Here is a 16,950-nt window from a genome sequence, read left to right as displayed (position 1 = left end):
ATTAAGGTTGTGGTTATTGTCTATATATTAGTAAGTAATTGAGCTAAATCTTCAGTCATTATATGGATGGCAAGAGGGATTAGAAATGGATCTTTGTTCTGTGCTGTTCTGAAACTTGGCATGGCTACATTTCTTCTGAAGTGCCATAGCAAAAAACAAGCTTTTAAAAGGCCTCCTAGATGGGTATGCAAAGCAGGTTGTTAAAAAACATTTCAATATATTTCAATAGGTAGCATTATGCTTCTGAATATTCAGAAAAGGGCGTTGATCCTTGCATTCAGGCATCCAAACATCTTGAAAAACTGCTCTGAGATGTAGTAAAAATTGCCACAGAAGAATCATGTGCATGCTCTCAGATTCTGCTATTTAACACTCCTGGTGATGTATGGTTTTGTATGGCATGGTAATTTCTTCATGGAGATGTAAATGACTGGTGTGAGAAAACAGGTGGAATGCCAGAAGAATATGCATTGAATGTATTCAGAAACATCTCCATGGGTGAGAGAATAGGTGCAGGATTTTTTGTATAGTTTGTTTTCTGGAATCCACGTGATCTAAGTGGCTGACAGAAAACATTGTGTTTGGCCTGGAAAGCAGCAATTTAGGAGCCAGATGAACTTGGCTCTTATTTTCTCTGTGTAATGTCTTATTTCCTGAACTGTTCCAGTGGACTGCACAGTGTGATTAAATGTGGCAAATTTCACTTTCTCCGACCAGGTAGCCTAAACCACATTAGTGAAAATTTTATCCTTTAAGGAATATTTTGCTCTAGATAGCAGAACAACAAAAGCTACCTTTATATTGAAACATTTAGATGACTTAGGGAGATATTTACAGTTGTTGAACAGACAGCATTGACTTATCTACAAAATTCTGAGTGAAGCTGACAAAGTTATAAAAAGGTAGTACACTTTACATGAAATACATAATAATCCAACTTACCTTTTTTTATAATATCTTAAACAGTATAAAACAATTTATTATTTTTATTTCTGATTCTCAGTGTTTGAAAAAACAAACCCGCTGTCTAAATTCCTTCTTTGTCCTTGTTGCTTCTGTGGAATAAAGATTCTGAGGAGTAAAATTTTTGTTAATGCTGGCCAGAGCTGAGGTACCAATTCCACACCTCTTCTATAAGGCAAACATGCAAAGAGCCCCTGTCTGTCTCATATTGAAGTTCTGAGCTCATGAACAGGGAAAGCAAAGAGACAGACCAAGTGAAGGACTTGGAAGCATGTCTTGTTTCTCCCTCTTGAGCCATTCAGTCTGTTCAGGTGTTTTGTTCTGGGACGGTCATACCAACAGCTTCCAGCTGCTTCCAGGCCTGAGTAAAGTTATGCAGAAATGTGGGGTTTCCAGGATGTGGTCCCTCTCCTCATGTTGCTCCCAGAGACTGCTGTTAGGAATGGGCTGTGCCACAGCCTCCTGCTTTGTGCCTCTCTGGCTCCCTTTTTGCATGACCCAGCTTTCCTGTTTGGGTATGTGCAGTTATTGTGGGAAAGCTTGTCTTCTCCTACCTGGCCTGGAATACAGCAGCTGGGACAAGGCAAAAAAACTCTCATCCCAGCCACCATCTTTTTTCTTAAAAACCACCTCACAGAATGTGAGCAATAAACTGCAAGAAGACAAATGAAATAGTGATGATAGCTTTATTTACTCCCTGGGAGGATATAGAAGGAAGCAGGATGGGATAGCTTAACCATGTCACATAATTTAAAACCTCCCTCTTACCCACTTTTACTATAGCTGTTCCTGAATTGTGTATGATTTTAACCTGCCCTGAGAATAGGCAAAGTTTTCTGCTGATAGTTGGGGTCTAACTTCAGCATATCCACAAGACCTGAGGTAGCTGTGCTGATTTTCTGAAGCAGAACACGTGGAGCCTGAAAGCTCTGCTAAATGTAAGGTTTAGACCTTCACTGTTCACTCTTATTGACAGGGAATTTGAGCAGCCACACTGGAGATTATGCACAGCAAACAGAGCAACAGCAATCTCATTATTTATTTCCGTTTTTTGCCCTGTAGCACCCTTGCCTTGTAAGCAGAGTTGTGCCCAGAGTTGTGCACACCAGCTCCCTAGAAGGACTGTTTCTTCTGGTGGCATGAGGAATGCATCTTACATAGTGTGAAAGATACCTAATTGAAATTATTTGGGGTGTTTTACAAGGGGAAGAATGGCATGAGTGGTTTGGGCTGATTGGGAATAACTAAAGGTTGTGTCTAAATAGCCAGGTATATATTACTTGTTTAATACCTGCTGGAAGTGTTGAATCTTCACAGTGACCTGTGCAAGCCACAATTATACATGGCACTGTAAAATGATTTTTTTAGTAACACTGTTATGCAGAAAGTTTCAATATGCATTTATCTCATGGGTTAACAGACATTTCCTACATTTCTATGAAGTACCAGTTCTTTCAAACAGAAAAAGAGAAATGGATTAAATTGATTCTGTGATAATAACTGAAGCTAGTGACAAATGTATCTGTGTTCTGCACTCAGTCTGAGTCCCCCTAGGCTTAAGTTTGGATTCTTGCTATATGCAGAAGTCCAGAGAATTTGGTTTTAGTGCAATTTTATTTTTAACTTCTTTTTCTTCTGAAAGATCCATATCTTTTTGGAGGCTCTATTCATGTTTTGGGTTTTTTTTCATTTCAGGTTTAACAGTGGTTACAATACTATTTGGCATAATGAGGAGTCTTCTGGTGTTTCAAGTTCTTGTCAGTTCTGGTCAGAATTTGCACAACAAAATGTTTCAATCCATTTTGAAAGCCCCTGTCTTGTTTTTTGACAGAAACCCTATAGGTAAGTTTATTGTAAAAAAACCAAACAAACAAACAAACAAAAAACCATCCTCAATATTTAATGTATCTCCTTGATTGCACAAATTGTACTATTTCTGGAAAATTACAATTTGATGGTATTTTTGCACTTCTGTTGGTTTTTTTGTTTCTTTTGCTTAGACTTTCTAAATCTAAATTTTTACTTAAGCACTTCAAATTTAACAGTGTGGTTGTTTTCAATTTCAAACTCAGACTGCTTATTGATGGTTCATCTTACTGTCTTTAAAAGCAGCTTACAGAACAATGAATTAGCTGTAGCTTTGGTGTTGTACATAGACCTGCATTTGCACTGCTGTTCAGATGCTGTTTCACAGGGAGTCTCCAGTATGCTGAATGTGTGTGAATGCATTTTGTAAAACTGTCATCCAGATCCTTCTGTTCTTCAAAAGAAAGGAGAGAAAAGCTGGAGCAGAGTGAAGAGAGTGGGAAAGTGTGTGGTACTGATTGACTAGCCAAAGGTTTGTCTTTTACATGAGAACCAGAAACCTGATGGTCTTCACTCCCTTGGAAAAAAATGGACTTGTTCTCATTGCCCCAGGAGGCATTTAATTGTAAGGATATAAGGATGGCTTTATTGTTTCAGAGAAAGTAGTAGTATTTTCAGGAAATAGATACTTATGTGGAGAAAAGGTTCATGCCCATGATATGATGAATGAAAGGTGTATGATTTAATCTTAAAGAACACCCTTACCACTGCAGAAAGTTAGGGCTGTGTTACATGGCCTGCTTGGAAATGTAAATTCATGGCCACAGCAAAGGTTTAGAAGGGAAGCTCAGGAAATGGGAAGAAATCCTAGTGCTGATGTGTCTGGGGTTCTCCTCTTCTCTCTGCTCTTTGTGTGCGCAGCAAACGCAGTAACTTCATTTCTGAGGGAATACATAGTGATCTTGTAAAAATGCCCATAAATCTGGTTCATAATAACAAACCAAGAACTAGAGAGAGAACATCAGCAACAATGTAGAGTAACACCAGTTTGCTTTGTAACACTGTGAAGCTCTAATTAGCAGTGCATTGTAAAACTGACATTCTTTAATTCTGCTTGTAGCTGGTGTTCGCACACTGTTGTGACTTGGATGTGTGTTTCTGTTAATCAACAGATATTTTATAATAGAGGATTAACTTCAGGATGCATGTATTTCTTTCCCTTCATCTTTCTTTTGGTCAGGGTGGCATGCAAAAGTACTGCTGTTCTGATCTCTGCATTATTTGAAAAAGGAAAAAAGAGAAGAAAAAAGATGACACGTGAGACAATGTTCTCCTTCAGAATTGCAGCACGCAGCAGTTCTGAAATCTGTTTGTAATATCTGTGTTTCATTGTCTGATTTACATGGAATTTTTTACTGTTTATTTATCTTTTAGAACTTCACAAGCTATTTCTTGCATTGAGGTGGGATGGGTTTTTTTGCCTTTTTTTAATATGCGTATGAAAGACATACTAAAAAGAAATTGAAATTATTAAATGTGCTTTTCTTCTAGCTTGTGATTGTAATAGCTAAACCAAACTATCAGTTATCATATCCCATATTAGCAAAACTGATATTGCAATGTCAGATCTGTCATTTAAGCATCCAGCATGTTCTCAGTGTTAGTGTGAGGTCTCTAAGACCTCAGCAGAAGCAGTTGCTGAACTGAATTTTGCTGTTTCATTTATCAAAAAAGAGTCAGCAATTAAGAAATGCCACAGCTAGTATTTTTAACACACAGTGATCTGTGTTCCAGAGTTGAGTAGGTAACTTAAATAAACAGACATCCCAAGCTCTTGGTAGTTCTTACTGGGGAAGCAGAGTAACGAGGAGCATCGGGGAGTCGACATTAGGAAATGGAAATGCGTGGTGAATCATGACATGTCTGTCAGCTCCCAACACTGTAGATCCAATCAGTCTTGGTGAATAAATGAGATGACTTATTTCTAAAAAAACTGTGCTTTGTGAATCAGTTTAGGCATAAGCCCAAGATCTCTCTTTACAGATTGCATTAGCAATATATGGGGAGGGGTAGGTTCTAAAGGGAATAGTAACTAGCATTTTATCCAGGTGATAGAAGAATGTCAATGTATTTTTGGAACCTGGATTACATAGCAGAGAGAGAAAAGAAATAAAAGGACCCCTCTCCTGTCTCCCTTTCCCGCCAAAAATATTTGTACGTACACAGATTTCACCTTTCAATTCAGCATAAGTCTTAAAGGAGGTAAACATTACTGCATGTTTTGCACTGGAAGAACCTTGTTAATAGATGACTGTCTCTCTCTTTCCTTCTTAAATGTTTAGCCTAACCCTACTGAGCTGATAATCCTAAGTGACCAAAGTGCAGTGTTTTACCCAGCGTGCAGAAAAAATTGCCATTTATTTATGACTGAAATTCTAATTTATCAGCAGGTATCTCTACCACATCACTTACACAGGTGTTGTGAAAGCCAGATGGGTAGTTGAAGTGTTAGTATTTTGGGTTTTATTACATCTGACTTGTCTGCATTTGTTCATAGAAGTTTTTTTCATGTGTAGAATTTGGCTCTCTGGAAACTTCCTTTGCTCTTCTACCCATATCCCAGTAAGGGAATGACATGAATGTTAAGGTATCTGTAAAGTAGGAAGATTTGAACGTTTTCTATTTCATAGTGAATGCTTTATATATTGCTCTTCACATGTCACTTGCAGGAATAAAAAGGGGTTGATTCCTGTGCATGTCTAGCACAAGAGGGCAGCATGATCTGTTTTATCCCAGTCGAGCATTACAGAGGCTTCTTAGAAGGATAACAAAATTCATCTGTTGTGTTTTTAGAGATGATATTTGAGGAGTAAATTTTCAGCCTCTCCACTGAGCAATAGTACTGTGGTTCCATTCAGTTGTCTTAATTGTCTGCAAGAATAGTATTTTCTCCTGATCTTTCACACAATAAGCTTTTCAGCTTCATGTAGTGCTGAGTTCAGGAACTTTTTTCCTTTTGGAAATAGTGACAAAAAAGTCAGATAACCCTCTAGAGTCAGAAGACTCCCACCAGGGCGACCTTCTTCAGCCATTATTTCTTTTATTTTTTTTTCCAAGATGTTTGTAACACTTCAAAACAGATTTGTTATAAAGCTATGTGAAAGGGACCTGGACTTCAGCAGCAAAGACTTGATTTGGGACTTGCCTCTTTTGAAATGAGTTTCTTATTGAATAGTTCAGATGATCCTACTTTTGACAAGCTTTAGGATTTGATTCGAGATTACGTGCTTAGCTTGTAAATGAATTGTTCTTTTCTGGGATTTAGGGACAGAGATTAGAGAAGTGATGCTAATGTGTAACTGCATAATTTTCAGTTATGGTGGTTCCAGTGTAAATTCTGTGTAATTTTGAATTGCATTGAATTTAGGAAGCTGAAACCTGCTGCTGCTTTGCTGATGGGTGCTGTAAGAAGGAATGGATGATATGCATTAATTTGTTCAGATAAAATAGAAGTCTCTTCCCCTTCTAGAGAATCTGCCTGAAATTTAAATTGAACCAGAATCACTACAGAAGTGCAGCTTTTTTCTTTTTTTCCCAAATTGTATCTCCCCAAACTCTTGGCTCTGACAGTTATAGGGGGAAAAGAAATATTTTGGCAGACTTTGCAGCATTTCTGGCCTTCTTAGAAATGGGAGGCACTGAATTGTATGATATTTGTCCTTGACTTGTTAAATTAACAGATTTTTTTTTTTCTCCCATGAATGCATTGTGGAAGCATTAAATAAACATTGATGCCTTTGGGTACTTACCTAGACTTTGAGATTTGACCAGGTTGTAGAGAGAAATACTCTTTTTTTTGGTTTTGGCAGCCAGAAATGCCATGCTGAACTGATAGCTAATAGCAGCACATGAAAGCAAACTCCAAATATAAAAAGATTAAAATGTGAAAGAAAGCTGTTGTTATAATGAAGTTTGTTTTTCTTTAAGGCATAAGGATTTTAATTATGGTGTTCATAAGTCAACTGCTGAAACGCTTATAATTTGACAGAGAAAGTTTCTTTATAGGATTAAAAGCATGTTCATCAATGCACAAATGCCTATCTGCATTTTATCTGACAGAAGTGTCAAATGGGCAATGTTGTTACAGTGTTTCAACCATATAATATTTGCAACGAATATGGTATTTCAGCAGTCTGAAAATTACAATGCTGATAATGAGGTTGTTAAATTATACTTTATCAGATGGATAGTGAAACTGCTCTAGTTAGTGTACATTAATGTCTGCTTGTTCACACAAGTGATTCTGCTGATCAAGTAGCATGTTTAAACAAGAAATACTGGTCTTAAACAGTGTGATTTACAGTAGGTGGTGTTTTGGCATATCATGCCGTTAACAAGGCAAAGCTTCATGTTAAGATACTTCGTTTGTAGTCTCATTCGTCAGTGATATATAAATATTCAGTAGCAATGCCAGGAAATGTATTGTATTCCTATTTGACTCAATGACTCAATTGCTTTCTTTATTTCTTTTTTTTTTTTTTTTTTTTTTTTTTTTTTGGAAACAAGATCTGTCCTATCTTTCTGATGCAGTTTTCAGATATATCCTTGTGGTCAAGATGAATTCTGCAGGGTTGTGAAAAACTGTACCAGCTCTTTTGACGGCTTTCATGTTCTCTTAAGCTAATACAAAAAAATACATTGTCCTTAAAGCAGCAGAGGTTTTGTTTTAGACTCCCTGTGCCAAGCTCTAAAGGGCATTCACATGTGCACAGGTTTGTTAGTTTATGTTGAAAAAGAAGTCCCTATAGGACAGCCCTTTGTTGTAAAATAAAAACACAGATTCTCTCTTCCGTGTTGGTAATCACTTGCATTTGTTTTTATTAAGATGGCAACACAATGGGTTCCATCAATCATCAAGATCCTTAACAACCACACAACGTTGTAAATATTATGTTTGGGTGTTTGAGTGGAACAGCTCGTCACTGAAGTAGGTGTGGTAATTAAAACCTGTTAGGTTGCTACATGTGTTAAAGAAAAAACCCTTTAATGTTTTTTTCATATAACAATGGCGATATGTACTTTAAATCTTATCAGGGCGTGATTATTAAATGATATTTTATGGGAGTTGCTCATTTACTGTTAGTATTATCATGGCTTTGTTAAGAGTTTAAATAGTCTTATGCTTCCATGTGTTTTATCACCATTATGATTCTGTCAAGAGCTGTACGAAGGTGATTGCTATAGGAGTAGTCTTTAAAGTCAGTAAATGGCACTCTGGAGTTATGTTTACATTTATTATCTATTAGTGTAACTCGATTCAACTCTATCCTGTTCTTTTCTGCAATAATAATTGAATGAAACTTGGCCATAAACCGATGAGACAAGCCCATTACATTTTCAGTTCACCGAGTCAGAGCTCACCCCATTTATGCCTACTAAGGGAGATAAAATTAAAAGCTTTACGGAAAAGCTGTTTGTAGGAGGGGATGAGACATTATTTGACAGGGAAATAGCATGAAGCTTGCGCTGACAGCCACTTCCAAGTGCAGCCTCTTGCTTCCCTGGCACAAGATTCCGCGTCCCTTCGTAGGGATTTTCGATCTTCTTCACATTAAGATCCCCTGGTGGGGAAAACTGCCTGCTGTCAAACTCATTTCTGACCATATGCTGACCTGCCCAGATACTGCAAAGTCTAGTGTTTTCATTTACTGAAGCAGCTACAGAGAGAGCTGCTCTCGCCCCACCTCAGCCGAGCAAAAAGGAGGCATGGAATGTCGAGCAAGACAGGGAAGCCTAATTAAAAATACTGGCTTTAGAAGACTGCGCAGAAGCTGTTCAGAGGCATCCCTTTCCTGCAAGTGTAGCTGGAAAATAAAAACGAAATTTTGTTTCAGTCTTGCATAGCTGGCATGCTGTTTCGGGGAGATTTGTGGCAATGGGGAACTAAATGTTGGTTGGAGACACTTGAAAACAGAGGGAGAGACTGCTGTAATATTGATGAAAAACTGCAAGGGGCTTTAAAAGAGGGCCCAACTGAGGTGATGCAGTTACAAATAAGCTTTTAGAGATAATCCAAAATGGAGATTTTTTTTTTTGATTTTTTTTTTTGTTTTGCTTTGATAATAACTATTTTAAATATGTAACCCTTTTTTGCTATTTTTAATCTGTTTATAAATTGTGGAATGCTACTCCGACTGCTGTGGATAGTGGGGACTGGAGGTGCCACATGGATAGAATGTCCTCTCTTGCTGTTCATGGATGTCAATTTTGGATGGGAAATGAACATCTCTGAGAAATGAGGAAAAACTTATCAAAACTCACTTCATTCAACCTTGGAGCAAGGCATAAGCATTTCCAAAAATAAATTACTTTGGAGAAGAGCTGGGCAGGGATGATGAATAACCAGGTGGTGAGACCACCTATAGGGAATGTGGGAAATGCAGTCCAGCTCTTCTCCCCTGCTGGTTCAGTGTGAGCTTTGAACATGTGGATCCCCCACCCTGGCTGAGCCATGCACACTGGGCTCTTGGCTGTGCCATAGCCTTCCACTGCTGTCCCTTATGGACACACAGACACAGTTAGACCACTCTGGTGTTTGCAGAAAAACTAAACTAGCCTGCTTTCATGGGGTGTTTTGGGGTTTTTTTTGTTTAATCTGAGTAGCTGGAAATTAAAATGAAACAAACACTATCACAGTGTAAACTCATTTCAGTAGCACTGTTCTGCTTTATGCTGCACAGAATTCTTTCTCCCAGACGGTCCTAGGTAATCTGCACTGCAGCATCTGGGTGAATTAATTAGTTGAGGTTTCTTTCTTTTTTTTCTTTTTTTCAGATTGCCAGCATCTTGCAGATTATGCAACAAGTGAAGATTAGTTTGTGCCTGTGGTGATCTTGTAGAGTGTTTGGAAACAAAAGGCACTTCTCGATCCAAAATTAAAATTTTAGTGTAGAAAAGAATGGCTGTTGTATGTGAATCTGCCTGTTTTGGCAATCCAGACTAAAGCGTGAAGAATAGAAATAACAGCAGAAGCAGAGGTATTGAATCGAACTTGACTTCAGTGTGTTGTTCCGTTTAAAAAATACAAACGTAAAGTAATTTACAAATAGCAAAATACAGCATTGCTTGCTGTCTTCCACCCTGTCTTTTTTTTCCTTCATCAAAACCATTAGGGACTTTGTCTGGGGCTTTTTGTTATGTGTTCAGGTGAATGCATATGCAAAACCTCCTTCAGGTTTTGATTTTTTATGTCATTTTATGGAAGATAATGTTACATTTGGAGAGGGCAACATTATTCCAGGCTGTATATGTTGATAGCTACCAGCCTTAAGAGGGCTTTTCAAAGTGTTCTAGTATAGCATCAAGCATATGAAGAACATTTTTTTGTTTGTTTTATTAGTTAGTGGACAATAGTCCTGTAATTAGAGTGGTAGTATGTAATGGACATTAATTATTGCTTGTGGCTATACCGACCTTGAGGCAGGTAGCTTGAAACTGGAAACTGCACATTCATTTTTGTTTGGGGTTTGTTTTAATGTTCATTTAAATTTGGGCTCTTGTTGAACATTTTCTTAGGTGATTCTTAGTTGCATACTTAGTTGCCCTAGCTTTTGACTCCGGTTTGAGTAGACTGTTTAGTTGTGGTGGTCCCAAAGGGAGGTTGTAGAGTGAAGAGGTTTCTGAAAAGTCTGTATAGGCTGGGGCTGCCTTAACTATGACTCACCTAATGCCGGGTGGGAAGTTGTATTCACAGAGCCAGCAGGGAAAGCAAGCTGCTGGATGGCAGAAAGGTGGCAGAGTCTTCATTCTCAGCTGTTTGATTCAGAGTGGAGTGCCTTTTGTGCTCAGGAGGTGGTTTTGGTTTTGTGTTTGTCTTTGCATTGTTGTAAAAGACTTAGAAATGGCTTTTGACCTGTTTGTCTTCTAGTTGTAGGATCCCCTCATCCTTCCTCATTTACCAGTTAAAGAAAGACCATAAAGGTCACTAATGCTTCTCAAACTTGAGCTTTTATCATGTGCTACTTGTGCAACATTTACGACATTTGAAAATTTGGAGGAAGTTTAGAGTTCAGCTTTTCATAAGGTCAAGGTTTCTCTGTCCACTGACATGGTTCTGGTCAGTTTTCATCCACTGTGTACTGAATTCACCCTCTGTTTTGTCCAGGAATGCTACTTTTCCTGCCCTCTTTCAAGCATAAGTCTTCACTAGCTTGATTTAGTGTTGGGTCAGAGAGTGCAGAATAATCTGAAGGTGTTTGGAAATCTGAGAAGGTGAAGATTTGGAACTTGGACATTCTTGCTAGCAATTATAAGGAATAGTAGATGGAAGAGAGATGGTCTAACTCTTCCTCAGTTCTTTTTATCAGATGTGATGAGATTTCTGTGTGTGTGTGGTAAACCTTTTTTTTCTCAATGAAGTTACTGTCTGTTTAATATGTAAATGATGCAATGCAGAATATTGCTAATTCATGTGTAGGCAGGAAAAAACACTCTGTTTGTGGTAAACTTCCCTTCAGTGGGAATACATGCTTCTTTGTCCCTGTGTGTATTCATTTCTCAGCATAATTTTGTGTTCATTCAAATGAATGTTCACAACCCAAAAGAAAGAGTTTAGTCTACATCTTAGGCAAAATTCCTACATATGTTCTTAAGATGTCATAATTAACTTCTCATACAGGAATTCTGTTCCTGCCCCATCCTTTCTAGGACAAGCCAGGAGGACAGTACATGATTGCATGCCAGGGCATTTGCTCAGTGTTGGGTTTTTCCCCACTCTCTCCTTTTCAATGTGGATATTTAAGCTGTAAACTTTACACTGTCTTGTTCCTCTCTTCTTCAAGAGCACTTTTTTTTTGTTTGGTTTTTTGGTTTTTTTGTTTCGAATCTGTCATGCTTATCTGTATAGAAGAGGTGGTATCTGTCTAAACTTAGGGAGTTAAGTCCCTGTGCTTAAGGATGGGTAACTAGGATTTGGAAAGGGTCACTAAGAAATTAACCATATTTTTACCTTTTTTTTTTTTTTTTTAATACATGTTTATGTAAAGGCCCATATATGCTTTCCTTGAGGTTGGTGCAATACTTCTTTCCTTTCTCCCTTCATTCCTTAATTCCCCAGTTTCCTTTTAGAAGAACAGTTCTCCTCTCTCCTGTCTGAACAACCAGCCAAAAGTAAACAATTAGCTTTCCAGAATATTTCTGGTGTTCCCTGACTAAAAAAATGTTGAAATGGTTTAAGGAAGAGTTGATAGTTCTTACCTTTAGTCAGCTAATATTCCCTTACCATTGGAAAAAAAAACCCAGTTGTTTGGTGCTCCTTTGGGACAAAAGATACCTGCAGAAAACTCTGCAAATTTAAAGCCTCAGAACCATGAAATATAGGTGGTTTTAGCTTTAGAAGTGTCATCTTTTTTTCTGTTAAACTAAGAATATAGACTTTTTTTTTCATCAGTATTTTTGACAGAAAACTAGTTATTCTAGACTTATTCTAATATTAAGAAATCTTATCTAAGGAGCGCTTTCAAAATAAAGCCAAATTTGAGAGAAAAAAGTGCCTTGAGGTTTTTATAAAGCTGACAAGTTCTAATATTCCAAATACATAGTGACAATGATCTTCTTTTATAATTAGGCTACAAGTATGATTTAATACTGAATTCAAAGCCATTCACTGAATGCTGCTTATATTTAAACCCCCAAAAATCCCCAAGAGAAAAAATGGAAAAAAACAATCCCAACATATTTTTTTTTAATTCAGATAAGAAAAAATAAACTCTGCTGCGCCTCAGTTTAGTAACCAATGTTGCTCAGCTACTACCAAAGGCTTAAGGACAGTGTTTAGAAGTGATTGTTCAAAAATAAGTGTTTCTCTAAGATTATGAGGGCTTATACAGATGATTTTGTTCACCTGCTGAGTGTTCAAGAGTGGAATGTCCAATCTGACGCTTTCCAGAAGTGTTTGTTTGCTTGAAAAAATAGAAACATTCCTGTGGAAAAACAGGATTTAATTAATTTTTGTCCCTTCTTAGCCACATACTAAAGCAATTTTATTATGTACTTTTAATAGAGACACAAATGTTTAGTGGAATGCAAAATCCCAGGTTTCTGAAATGAGGTGTTTTTAGCTTAAAATGTAGTGCTGTGAGCACTGCTTAATTTGTTAATACCTTCCTGTTCTTCCTCTTGTTGTTTGTGCTTCTCATGAGATGCAAGATGTTCAAATGCTTTTTGAGTACTTGTTACTAATTTTAAAAAGGGCATAGAAGTGTTTTGAATAGAAATCTTACATTTTGTTCAATTAAATGGGCAGAAAGAGAACAAGTTAGTACAACTGAAAGACAGTACATTTATATTAGATATTAAGAAAAAATTATTTGCTGTGAGGGTAGTGAGGCACTGGCACAGGTTGTCCAGACAAGCCTGTCCATGCCTTATCCTTGGAAGTGTTCAAGCCACGTTGGATGGGGCTCTGAGCAGCCTGGTCTTGTGGAAGGTGTCACTGCCCACTGAAGGGGGAGTGGAACTAGGTGGTCTTTAAGGTCCCTTCCAACCCAGACCCCATTCTGTGTTTCTTTGATTTTATGGGTCTTGGAAAGCCAGAAGGTTACATTCATTCTTTGTCTCCCTGAGAAGGAGGTGCAACAATTCTCTTCCAGCTAGTGACCTGCAGCACTTTGGTAGCTTTGGGTTGTATGTGAATTACCACAAAGTAAAGGTGATGGGGAAAAAAGTTTCAGCATGGAAGAAGAGGGCTTTAAAGATCTTTCGTACCTCTCTCAGATTTGGTGCAAAGCAGAGATTATTACTTTCACTTTCATCTCATCTTTAAAGGGGCTGTGGTTCTTCCTAGTGGAACTTGAGCAGCAGGATGGGCAGAGAATGCTGTTGGTGTAAGGGGGAGTGTGACAGGTGTAACATTTGCTCCTTAGACCAGTTTTTCCTCTTGCTGTATGCCTTTGTGTTGTGATACCAAAGCAATTCAAGAGAGGAAACAGAGCAACGAAGGCGGTTACTTTAATTAGTATTAGAATTTTATCCTCAAAGGCTTTTCCATCTAATTTGGTCTTCTGATTTTCTGTTGATTCTTCCAAATGCTTCAGACTTTGTCAGACAAAAGCCTTTTTCTTCACAATTGTCAAATTTCATTGAATCTCGAGTCTTGGTGATAGAGCTTAATTGTCAGCAAAATAAGTCTTGGTTTCTCTAAATTGTTTGATCCTCAGTTGGTTTAGAAGTGACAATATACTTCCATTTACAGGAAGTAAATGGGTTTAGATACTGTTTTCATGTGGCATGTGGAGCAAAGTTGGACCCACTAAAAACATTATTTCAGTTGTTTTCTGTCAGGGAGGCTTAGACAAAGAGCTTAGTCTCAGATCCTTTAAAGTTCAAGCATCTGCCACTAGGGGCAAAAATTATTTTCCTGTGGGCATTCATCTTTTATTGTAGATTTACTGTGTGGCTTCACTTGGTTGATAATCTAATTTAAACCTCAGAGATGATTCATACCTCCTCAAGGGGATTCACAGCTAGTTTAAATTTTGTGATGTCAGAACTTTTCAGTTCTTCTAGGATCTCTTCTTTGAACATAATGGTCCTTTGGGTGTTTGAATGCACCGAGGAGTAAAGAATGTAACCCATGCAAATGGTAACACTTGAGAGATACCATTTTACAACATACCTCGGGGGTTTTTTCGTATTTATTTGGATTTCTAGTTCAGGTAACTTGTGATGTCTTGACTTAATTTAGGACCTAATCATTCCAGGTAGTCTATTTTGGACAAACTTCTGCAGGTATGAATGTGGTACCTGTTGAAGTAAGGAACTTTCTGGAAGGTGGAATAGACCATGTGCTGTGCTAGAGACTTTTGTTTCATAAGCCCAGCATTTTGTATACCTGTAATATGACAGTTTTCCAGAAAAACGCCAGATTATGAAAGGTTAAAAAACCTTGATGTCAAGAGGCATTTTCAATTTCCATTCTCAGAAAACCAGAAGAAACAAAGAAGCAAACCCCCAATTGTCCAGAAGGTCCTAAAAGGTTTTAGAGTCATCCAAAGACTTAAACTTGTTTGTGACCCCTTCCTGAAAGCATGACCACTGTATAGTTGACCACTAAAAATGTTAGGAATTGAATGTTCATATTAGTTTCATATTATATTCATATGTGGACTGGTATTTGAGGAGTTCTTCTCTAGAGTCAGGCAAGGACAAAACAGACATTCAGAAAATTGAGAGGTGTTGTATATACCATTCAGCTGTGATGAAAGGTTTATTGAATGCTTTTCACAAGCATTCTAAAGTCAAGCTACATTTTGAAAACTATCAGAGCCAACATTAGTTCTCCAAATATTCTAATTAAATAAACTACTATGCTAAGTTGTTACTAATAATACTCTGTAATTTTAATAGTGGTTGGTTTATTAACACAATTTTGCCTCTTGTGGATTTTTTGCTTGGAGGTATAGTTTTGTTTCATATGTGTTAACGATGAATCCACAGATTGATCCCGAATCAAGTTCTGTGCTCATGCTGTTTTGCAGAGAGGGAAACAAAACACAGGATATTTTTCTGTCATTTGCTTTCATTATTATATGTGTATTTTTCCATTTTATTCATGCCTTACTGACATTTGATGTCTTTTTCAATGCAGAATAATGGCAAAGCTGTTGTTTTGAAAGAACCTTTCCCAAACTGTCTGGGATCAGATTATGATCGGTTATTATTTGCAAAAATTTTAATGCATATTACAAAATAGAACTTGTGCTTCAGGTCCATGAGAGGATTTAATAGTGGTTTATGTATTGGATATGGATACTTGAGTGATAGGTAGTTTTGTTATAGTCTTTACATTGCTCCTCTAGTTGTCCTGTTTGTTACAGTCCTGGAACTTGTTTCATCCTAATGTGTCTGATATATTTTCAGCAGAAAAGCTGCTGGTTTGAAAAAGTGACAAAACCAAATTGTGGTGAAAATGGATGTCAGGAAAACAAAATCAATGTGTAAGTAAGAGGACTGTTAAAATCCAATAACAGACATGTTTTGAAGAAAGAAAGAAAGCTCTTACTGATAATTCCTTTACCTGAAATCTTAATTGGCCTTGTGAAGTCTTAAGACCCTTTGTGAATGAAATTAGGCAAACTAATCAGAGTATACTCTAAAGACTAATGAGACACAACCATTTGTTTCCCCTGCAGTTCTGTAGTTAGCAGAGTGAAATATGCTCCTTTAAGAGCAGTTTAAAGCAAGAAGTAACTGAAATCCTCTGAATTGTTTTCTAAAGACATCTCTTTCAATAGAAATAAGTCTTCCCTCGTCTGTCAGAGTATAACCTTGTGAATAGTCTGTATGTGAGCAGTGCCTGTGGTTATGCAGTATGTCCTGGATGTGCTTTGCCATCTTCCTTCAGGTGACACTGACTCTTTGATTTCCACAGTTCTAGTTTGGGATCTATTTCAGAACCTGATTTCTCCCTTGCTGTATTTCCCCTGTTTTTCCATGTAAAACAGGGTTTCTGTTGCCTTTAAGGCTTATGTGTTATTCCTCTATCTGGCTCTTTTTGTCACTCTGCATTTCCAAAACATCAGTTCAGGCACTTCTCTGGTTTTAAGTGTTGCAATCACCTTGTGTTCACCTTCTGTTCTCAGTTCCTGTGTCCCCAACTCTTCCACACTTCCTAGCCTGTGTGTTGCTGTGTTGGGCTTTGTGCCTTGGCCGTGCGTGGAATGACATTTGTACCTAGAGCTTGTGTCGTGCCATGGTGAAGGAGAATGGAAGAACCAATGTTGAAGGAGGAGAGAGAATAGGAAATAGGGAGTGGGTATTCAGTGTATGAAGCTCAGGGTGAAGCAGAGGATACATGCAGGCAAGGCAAAAATTCAAGTCAGTATGTTCACAAAACTCTCTCAGGTTTGGTGAGGTCTGGGACTGGGACTGCCAGCTTGTCTCTTGACAATTCTGTCTGGCAGCTGCATCCCAGGGCCAGGTGGAGGAAAGATCTTTTCTTAGTCTTACAGCCCCAATATACTGTGAAGGAGTCTAACAGGAATTGTTAAGGGAGTATGACTTGATTTGCACATTAGCCTTACCCCCATGCAAGGCTTTTACTATTTCTGCACCTGGTAAATGGAGCAGTTGGCACATTCCAGTGTTTTTAATTCCCTCCCTCATAATTCTGCTTGTTTCTCT

The 16,950-nt window shown here is 37.8% G+C and overlaps 1 protein-coding gene across 6 annotated transcripts in view; it reads left to right on the top strand.

The window, feature by feature from the left end:
- Window positions 1–16,950, top strand: part of ABCC4 (ATP binding cassette subfamily C member 4) — a 141,321-nt gene that overhangs the window by 49,582 nt on the left and 74,789 nt on the right. For all 6 annotated transcript variants that reach the window (XM_059839227.1, XM_059839226.1, XM_059839225.1 and 3 more), the window contains one exon: window positions 2,659–2,805. In XM_059839227.1, the coding sequence (XP_059695210.1) occupies window positions 2,659–2,805 (147 nt within the window). The remainder of the gene's footprint in view (window positions 1–2,658; window positions 2,806–16,950) is intronic.

This window comes from Haemorhous mexicanus, chromosome 2, assembly GCF_027477595.1.
Source record: "Haemorhous mexicanus isolate bHaeMex1 chromosome 2, bHaeMex1.pri, whole genome shotgun sequence".
NCBI lineage: Eukaryota > Metazoa > Chordata > Aves > Passeriformes > Fringillidae > Haemorhous > Haemorhous mexicanus.
The sequence above is the reverse complement of the archived record's forward strand: the minus strand, read 5'-3'. Positions and strand labels throughout refer to the sequence as shown.